The sequence below is a fragment of the Rhipicephalus microplus genome, chromosome 9 (assembly GCF_043290135.1).
Source record: "Rhipicephalus microplus isolate Deutch F79 chromosome 9, USDA_Rmic, whole genome shotgun sequence".
NCBI lineage: Eukaryota > Metazoa > Arthropoda > Arachnida > Ixodida > Ixodidae > Rhipicephalus > Rhipicephalus microplus.
Genome location: NC_134708.1, coordinates 14,984,401 through 14,994,091, shown reverse-complemented (window position 1 = coordinate 14,994,091; position 9,691 = coordinate 14,984,401). Strand labels below are relative to the sequence as shown.

At 46.6% G+C, this 9,691-nt stretch overlaps 1 protein-coding gene across 1 annotated transcript; it reads left to right on the top strand.

Moving 5' to 3' along the window:
* Nucleotides 1–6,168: 6,168 nt before the first annotated feature.
* On the top strand, nt 6,169–8,593 carry LOC119187137 (uncharacterized). The gene is made up of 2 exons (XM_037435374.2): nt 6,169–6,656; nt 8,124–8,593. Exons 1-2 carry the CDS (start codon nt 6,282–6,284, stop codon nt 8,457–8,459), a joined length of 711 nt encoding a protein of 236 aa, XP_037291271.2. The 5' UTR covers nt 6,169–6,281; the 3' UTR covers nt 8,460–8,593.
* Nucleotides 8,594–9,691: the final 1,098 nt, after the last annotated feature.

The following is a 9,691-nucleotide window of genomic DNA, read 5'->3' as shown; positions in this document are numbered from 1 at the left end:
CTAATGCTACACTCCTAATCAGGTCCCGCATAATATGCTGGACATAGTAGGGAAACCGGACAGTTTTCACCTGGTTTCCTGGATATATAGCCCGCATTTATCCAGGAACTGATTAAGAGTGTATAGGTCTTGCCTTGGCGTAGACAAAGAAGAGTCGAACCTCATGCAGCCTGTCACAGACAACGCAAGAATCTCCAAACTCACACGTCAGAACTAACGTGCAAAGGTGGCTGTGTTACCACCGATAGAAACGTGGGCCTTTCGAGGCGACGCTACTGCTCTGTGCAGACTGTGGTTGGGAGTCGCGTTTACCCGTGCGTACGCGTTCCGCATAGGTATGGCCGACACCGCCGACTGTGCACACTGTGGAGATGAAGAAACAATTCGACATATACTGTGTGACTGCCCAAAATACAACCTGGAAAGACAACACCTTTCTAATAAACTAAACAGGTTAGATGACCAGCCGCTGTCAGAAGAAAGGATACTGCGCCATCGTCATGACTCATCGTCACAGAAGAAAGCCGTGCAAGCGCTACTGGGCTTCTTACGAACTACTGGACTGTCGGAACGCCTCTGAGTGGAGTGATTTTGTGTGTGCGCGTGTGTCGGTGTTTTTCTTTTATTTATTTTTTAACTCTCCCTTTCTCTTTCAACCCCCCATTCCCCAACCCCAGTGTAGGGTAGCATACCGGATACTAGCATCTGGTTAACCTCCCTGCCTTCCTTTTTTCCTCGTTACTCTCTCTCTCTCTCTCTCTTCTCTCGTCACTCGTAATAGCTCGAAATTTCCGGAGCCTTCCACTACGGTGTCCCTCTTAACTACGTCATTGTTTCGGGACGTTAAAGCCCAACGACTATTACAACTACTATCGTCCGAAATTTTGTTTATTATCCTTGACGAACGGAATATAGATTGATCCTTCACGTTAAATGCCGAGTGTGAGCCATATGATATGGAGGGGGTATAGTTGGCGAGAATTCCAGAGCATTGTGACGGACCTCATCTCGACATCAAGCTCTGGTTATATTACGAATGAAATGTTTTGAGATCCTGAAAGACCATTGTGACACAATATCTCAGAAAGTGGGTACAGTGAGCACCCCGGCTTTGTGTTTGCTGTCCCGTCGTCTGTGCCGTTCTGCAATATTGATCACTACCAAAGAACCCTTGTGAAAGACCAGTCCGTCACGGACACTTGCTCGGCGAGGCAGAGCTGCCCGAAAATTTTAAATGCTCAACATGTAATCAAAGAGCAACACATATTATCTACGTGAAGACAACGATGTGTTAATGACGGTAAGCCCAAGATATCCCTGCAGTACACACGACTAAGCGAGACGCATTAAGAGGTTACCGCTATGACCACGAATTGTCGCTGTCACGTCTGAAGTCGGTGTACACCGCAGGAATATACTAAGTGGTGAACTGAGGGGTTGGGGTCTCGCCAAAGGGGAGGGGCCCTGTCTTTCCCACCGACACGCCCCCGCGACTCGGGGTTCGAATCCGGACTCTTCGAAAACGCCCGCCGAGAGTTTTCCTCCACCGCTACTGTGGGCGCGTTCCCAGTGCCCTCCTTTCCCTCTATTTCTTCCTCTCTCCTACGGCTCTGCGCACTCGTAGTCCTGGACACTAGCACGTTCACACACACATAAATAAATGCGCGAACTTACGGGCCCGACCCCTCCCCTCCTGGTAGCGTATCCCCGTGCCATCTATGTCAGCTCTTTCTTGGATCCTTTTATTTTTTTTTTGTTAAGTACCGTTTGTTCAGTGCCCACTTTTTGTTCGTCCATTAGTCGTTGCCTTCGACACGACCACACCGAGAGTGACGAAGCAGCAGAGGAGAGAGTGGTGCACGCAGCGCGCCACTGTTGCGAAGAAAGCGAATTACAAAACGAAGACAACTCCGACAAAACAGCAAACGAAATTAAACGAAAGCTCCAAAAGTCTGACAGCACTCACAGAGGCGTTTTGCGGAACGCACGAAACAGAAGGTCCTTTGAAAGACACTGCAAGACAGCGAGGTTCTGTTCAGAATGGCGACGAGCGCTCAATTTGTCGCTCGATAAGATGAGTCTTCGCTAAAAGCGAACGGGGTATACAGTAGCAGAGTGGTTTTGTCGTCTTTTATCACTTCCACTTACGCGTCTATGCGTTACTCATGGCGTGTAAGCCATTTCCTTGAAAAAAAAATAGTGTTCAAGTTTGATTTCCTACGCGTGGCGATACATCGGGCATTACGGTTGTGACGAAGCCATCTCGTTGAGTGTCGTTGCGAAACGAAGTGGACGGGACTGTGCACCTAAAGGAGAGATAATTCACAACGAGGTGAGTGGATGGTTTCCTTTCTTTCTTTTACGTGATTTCTTTTTCGTCTGTTGATTTATCTTACACCTTTTATCTTTGAGTGCGTTTATTTCGATATAAGATGAGAAGCAATGGCATGATGCAGTGATTTATGCGGCAATGGGACTGTCGGCCATAATGCGCTGACCTTGACTGATTGGAGCACCGTCGTGGTTTAAACAACTTTCCGGGACTTTCCAAAGCTTTCCTGTGAAAGAAAAATATCGTGTTTCGTAACTTCTACATCGTGTTATTCTATGTATAATTACATCACGCTCGTTCATTCTCGAGAAAACTGTTATGTTTTACATTTTCTTTATTTCAAGTAAAACTAATTATAAACTAATTCGTGGCACCTATTACTATTCAGTTCTTTGATGAGGAACGGTAAAGGGACTTTCATTTGCACACACTTCTTCATCACGCATTTAATTAACAAGCTCTAGCTACATATACTACCTTGATCAATTTAGCTAACACACTCCATTTAATTTAGCCGATGCAGACTTCAAGCAACGCCAGTAAAGAGTTATTAATGATATTGAAGGCTAGACAACCCTTGCTACTTTCACCAGTGCGTTTAAAGGAGCAACATAGGATATATCGCCGCATATGTATGTAAGGATTTGGGAAGTCTACATCACACAACGTACCAGTTACGATCAAAATGCATTGCTTGGACACCGCTTTGTCACTCATTTACATGCCTGAGTGGTCAATGTCGCGAGGGATTTGCGGTTACACCAAACGATCCCACTGATGCCCTGTTTTTGTTGTTTTCCTCACGCCGGGCGTTTACAAACGTCACTGTAGGAAACTCAATATTACCATTCCGCCCCACAAAGATCGTGAACGCCACCTTCCGAGAAAGCTTCCTCGTTTTCCGATTCTGTCTGTAACCATGATCAGGTCTAACGTCCTGCAAAGCTTGGTGTGGTCTGAGGAAGGTTTATTAAACTATACACAGACACTTGAGACACTTATACACTGAGAACTTCGAAATCATACGAGTATAATTTATGCAAACGCAGACGCAATTCTGTACAGACTTCAATAACTCACTGTGTGGTGCACCATGTACTATTGAGCTGAAGCGAAAGAGAACCAAAAATCAGTTTTGGGAATTCGGTGTAAAACCGGCAATGCTGCGTGAGTTTAGAAAAAAGTTTATTTGGACGTAGTACGTACCACACACGTGGACTTAGTGTCTGTACAACAAGGACAGTATAATGAACACATACACAACTAGTAAGCACAATGTACAGGGTCCATACATCATGTTTGTTTACAAAAAAATGTTCAACGATGATGTGTATTTAGAAGAAAGTGTTCGTCGATTCAGAGCACCGTGTACTCTACTATGAAAGAGCATTAAGCTGCCGGTAACGAATACTAAATGTGTTTAGAAAAAGTGCCTAACGATTTTGAGAACTTCGTACTCAAATATAGGAGAGCAGTGCGCCGTCCCTTGCTAAAACCAAAGACGTTACGCCCAGCCCCATACCCAGTAGAGTACCCGGTATGGAACCGAAGGACGTGGAACACACCAAAAGAAACATTCTAGCTGTGTTTAGAAAAAGTGGTTAACGATTTAGAGTTCATAGTACTCTACTATGGGAGAGCAAAAAACCATCTCGTGGGCCTCAACAGCAAAAGTGCTGTGACGTACTTCCTGAGGCTAGACTGGCCAACCATTCATGGTGATGTTTATGGAGCCTAACCTGCAATTAGACAAGCCAACCATTCATGGTGATGTCGTGGGACAGACCAAGAGAAACCTTCTAGCTGTGTTCACAAAAAGTAGTTAACGATTTAGAGTACTAGGCACTCTGCTATGGGAGAGCAAAAAGCCGTCCCGTGGGCCTCAACAGCGAAAGTACCGTGACGTAATTCCTGGGGCTCTACCAGCCAAGCATTCATGGTGATGTCTATGGAGCGTAACCTGCAACTGCACTCTGAGCATACGACATTTTGAAAAGCCGTCTTACTTTCTCTGGGTTGGTAGCTGAATTTTTCTGCGTAATAAACAACCTGTGTAAGGCACCAAACAAATGCCCATCTTACGACCATTATTCTCAAAATACATTCGTACCCTTTAATTTAAGATCTCGAAGCAAGTCAGCTACATTCATAAAGCTGCGCTTTGGAACATATGTATACGCGAGTTTCGCCATGATGGGAGGCAAAGGTTGATTGCAGCGTCCACCCTTTTCTTACTACTTACTTAGCTTACTTACTAAGTGTCGTGCCCCCCCCCCTCTTAGGTGAGTGGGGGGGGGGAGTCTCCCCACATATGCTCCGGAACCAGAGTTGCTAGTTTCGCTAATAATAAGCCCATTTGAGCTCTTTTTTCGCCAAGTCGCTTATGGAACACTCCAGTCGCATTCCACGTTTCTCTGGGCTTCTTTTTTTGCTTTTCCCAGCAATTGTACTTACTTTGGTGTTCATCACGTACACCGATGTGCGTTTGTCGTTCACTCACAGCGAGTTTACCGATGACGTTGAGTAGTTGCATGCATAGGAGTTCACAAGGTTCCCCATTTAAAGTGCCGAAGATTCACTGCAGCGTCCCGTACTACTAAGCCAATGTACGGGGTGATTTAACGCCTCCCCCCTACTTATTTTCAGGGCACTAGAGGGGGAGGGGCCGACTCCCTACCCTTCCTCCCCGTGTGCACGTATGCAAACATACATTGGGGGAATCGTCAGGTAACGTTAATCGTGAGTCTGCAAACGTGTCTTTCTTCATGTACCACCCTGATGAAATCACCGAATGGTAATTGAAGTACCTGTAAATAAATAAATGAATAAGTTTAACTGAATGGAGGCTAACCTGGAAAAATTGTTAACGAGTAGCCACGTGCTTTTGTTCATAGTTGCGCATGATTTCGCTGTACATAACAATTGGGTAATTGCTTAAACTGCTCTTCGTATTTAAGCGACCCTCGTTATTTTAACTAAAAATATATTCAAGAATGGGAAAATTCTTATGTTACTGCTTCTTTTGGGCTTCTTTTGCGATGAGTTCTAAATTGTTTGCTCGGCAGCATCTTACAAAACTGTTTGGAACTCTCAGCTTGAAGTAGACTTAAACATAGTAATCCGCTGGAATTTTAACTATACCATTGACCACAATGTCAGGCGCAAGGTCACCCAGTTGTCGACACATCTTGACGATGACAGGCTCCCATGAAGCGACCCAAATTGTACGTGACCACCTACGTGCGTTATGTTTTTTTCTTAAATGTGCCATGGCATGTCACCCAACAAATTGCGGGTTTCAGCGATAAATACAAGTGGAAGGTTTGTCGCGCATGTATAGAACATAGACTAAATAAATATTGCAGTGCAAAATAAACACCAGAACTCAGTGGCATTGAACCCCCCCCCCCCACCTGTGACCGCCATTTTGCCATGCTGTGTGTAACGTCATGATCTGCATGGGGTGGAGCCGTCGCCTTTTACCAAAGTTTTAGCCACTAGAGAGCGTTCAGTTCCGATGTCAAGCAGAAGAATGCTTAAAATTCTCGGCTGCGCGCACAGATGAGCACAGAACAAGATCATTCGCCTGAATGCAGACGCTATAGCACAGTAAGCAGCTTGTTACGTCACGGCTCGCTAACGACCCGAGTCCCAGACTGCTCGCTGTTTATAAAAATATCCAATCATTAAATGCTATGCTAATGCGCTACACTTTAGCCAACTTGTTTGTGAACGCACAAGGACTAACCCGCATAACACAGATTGTCATCGAAAATAGGTCGACATGGCCCCTTTAACGATTTCGCAGCTGTTCGGTCAAACTCGAGTATTCGCAACGTCACTACGAGTCAGTGACACCAATCTGTCGCGCAGGACTTCCCGCCAAAGTGTCTGCCGCGGTTCACAAGGACCTCCGTGTGGACGAAATCCCGTGCTAGTCCACGTCATCATGGCGCGGAGGCGTCGTCTACCTCCCGAAGCCTGCGCCACCTCGCGGCGGCGTCCAGCGGTGGGTTCGGACGGCGGTTGTGACGCGCCACCGAGGCTCAAGCCTCGTCCCTTGCAGCGCAACGCGGCGAACGCCCGCGAGAGGGCGCGGATGCGCGTGCTGAGTCGCGCCTTCTCGCGTCTCAAGACGTCGCTTCCCTGGGTTCCCGAGGACACCAAGCTCTCCAAGCTGGACACGCTCAGGCTGGCGGCCGGCTACATCGCGCACCTGCGACGAGTGCTGATCGACGACGACGAGGCGTCGTCGTCATCGCCCGCTTCGGCCGCCGAAGACGCAGCCTGCGGTTCGCCGCGATGCCTGCACCCACTGGCGCTGGTGGGTTCGCTTGATGTGCTGAAGTTCATATGCATGGCCTTAAAACTATAATTTTGCATCGTGTTCGATACCCTACCCATTACGGCAATATAAAAAAAAACTGTGGCGAAGGGCATGTAGGGAAGGCTGTTACAGCTCCGCTGTCTTACACCTGGGAAGGGGTGAAGAATGTTGTGTGCCTCCGCGATTCCCACAGCGGAATATTTACTCTCTATTGCTTTATTCACCGGCAGTCCCCTAATATGCACCATCACTTCACACATGCGTTCCAAGAAGTGGTGTTTCAAATTGATGATATTACCGTATCACTGCACGCTTGTGCCTCTGGTTGATGATGATAAACTTGAGCGCCTTGGTAAACTTCTTCGGGCATTATGCAAAAGCCAAGCGTAATGTTTTAGGCGTAATGACGAACATTTAACTCGTAATACGAGTAGCATCGATGAATGGCAGGTAAGTGGGACTTCCCCAATTTCGGAGGTGCATACTCGTTGAGGATGGACCGCGACAACGACATGACAAGACGACAAGCCAAGACCCTAAGGCGATTCGCACATGAAATCATTACACCGTTCACGCTCAACATGACTGTTGATCAATGACGGTAGTCACCATTTCATAATGTCATCCCAAGAGGTCACTGCAGATTAGGGTAGCATAAGCCTTGCTCAAATTCATGAAGACAACAGGCTTGCCCCGTTGGTTACAGAACAAGAGAGAGAGAGAGAGAGAGTTGTCGTGAAAAAGAAGAAGATATAAGCGGAGCAGAAGGCAAGCATTCGGCTGTAGAGGGCGACGAGGTCTGCAGGAACCGCGAACTCGATGAACGATCGCAGGGCCAGTATCTTCAAGGGCGCGTGGAGACCAAACATGGGGGACCGAGCAGGTGATCACCATAGCGCATCGTTCAGTGGGCAAAGCAGGGCAGGAACAAATTATATCCTCTAGTGTTTCGTCATCCCCGCTTCTGCGGCATGCTGGCGATGGCCAGCACGTAGAATTTGACAGTGTGTGCTCTCTCTATCCCAGTCCTCACTCTCTTTCTCGGTACATCTGACTCTCAAGCTCACTGATCTCTTTCACCGTTGTAGAAAAGCATACCGGTTTTTCTGTGGTGATTTCAGTACGCCTGCCCTTCCTCCCTCTCCCGGCTCTGTCTTCCTATCATAGCGCGTGACTACGTGAAAGAACAGGACAACACAATGAGAGCCCCCGAACAATCACGTTAATTATCTGGTGCTAAATATACGTGTGATTGTGCTTGCAATGGAACTGTTTGAGTAGGTGTGCCCTAGGTCCAACTACACAATGAGCTGTTTCTGTGACGTCGCACGTTCGTTTCTTCTTATTGTTTGTCAAGCGATAGCGAAAATCTGGTTGTTAGTCAGCGCTGTACCTGTCTGCTCTCATTCCATTCTTGTCCCATTTTTTTAGCAAGTGATGATGACGTAATGACGCTTTTTTCAGACGTGGCCGTTCTCGTTCAATCAACGCCTCCCGAGTCCCGAGGGTCAGGACGCAGAGGTCAAGGTACGACACGGCGTCTCCTGTCGAATGTTCGAGGGTGACGCCGCGTCTCCCGCTTCACCCCACCGACCCGTCAACAAGCAGCTTTATCAGCAGCAGCAGCAGCAGTTAACCTCGTGTCACGGTGGACATCGATACCAGTCCGCTGCCTCTGCGGACGACGGGTTCGACTCGTTCCTCGATTATCTCAGCAGTTCCTCGGGTCCTTCACACCCTTCTTCATATTCAGGTCGCTTTATGGCCATAAGTAGTCAGAGACCCTTGTGTTCCTCCTAAGTACCTTCAATGTCGTCCTCTTCGTAAAGAAACGTCGATAGAGCATATGATGTTAAAAATAGTAGCTGTGAAAAGCTCTTATTATGGCCGAAGCCCTAAATGCCTATTTGAAATCGAAAATTCACCGTCATTGCCAGCGGCACAGGCGTGGACACGAGTGATCCAAAACGAAATTGTCATAGCAACAACAGTTATGATAACTGTTGTTCTTGTTGTCACCACACATATCACTACTACAGTAACAGCAGTTATAACTGTTCTTGAGGATGTTGCTAGTAGCACTGTGTGGTGTCCCTATATGCCCCCTCGTTTCCCTTCGCGCTACATCAAAGCAGTTCAAATGATTCACCAAGCCCACATGGCAACCCTCGTCGATTAGCCAAGGGGTAAAGTCACAAAGAATATACCGGCCGTTGTCTTGTGTGGTTGTGTTTCTTGCCGACGCCATTGTGTGCCATACTGATGGTTGCAGCGCTTGTCAAATTTTCAAATGTGTGCATCGTACTGCTGGGTCACCTATACGCGCCGAATGAAGTTAAAATAGCAGAACTCCATTTGTTGTAAAGTTCTGCGTGATGTTTACTGTTGCAAAATGTTCTGTCGTAGATGCACCGATTATTTTGCAGACTCGATGGTCGACTCTCGACCTGCACGAACGTCTTTTATCCATGTTAGTGCCTGTGACAAAAAAAAAGTGCAATAAATTTATGTTTATTTATTTCTTATTTTGACATGCTCATTTTCATCAACTAATGAAACCTGACAAGCTGATTTCCTAGTTTACATTCGTGATCATAAGTGTTCGCATAGTGAAGCACGTCTTGGATGTGTTTCAGCAGAAAATGCATGTCTGCTTTTAAAACCAAGTCATTGCTTCGTACGCATGTTTATGCGTAGTATCTGTCTCCTTGTGCCAGCATAAGCTTAACTGATTAGAAGGTTTATAATTAGTTACGTATTATTAGTTGCATATTTATGGAAGCTCACATTCTATTTTTAGTCGCACTTTTATGAATGCGATAACAGCAGTCTAAACGAAAATTCACATGCAAAAAAAGGCCTGTTCTATCGGTGAGGGGGGAGGGGAGTCTGGGTTAATTCTGACTACTTGAGGTTCTTTAACGCGCTCATTAATATAGTCACACGGTGTTTCTGCACTTATTACGACAGGCTATGAGAATACCAATTAGTTAATGGCACTATATATTCGGGTGAAGAAGACACAACGCAAG

Coding starts and splice junctions, on each gene's coding strand:
- LOC119187137 (XM_037435374.2), top strand. CDS start 6,282: ATGGCGCGGAGGCGTCGTCTACCTCCCGAAGCCTGCGCCACCTCGCGG. Junction 6,657..8,123: donor GCCTGCACCCACTGGCGCTG/GTGGGTTCGCTT, acceptor CGCTTTTTTCAG/ACGTGGCCGTTCTCGTTCAA.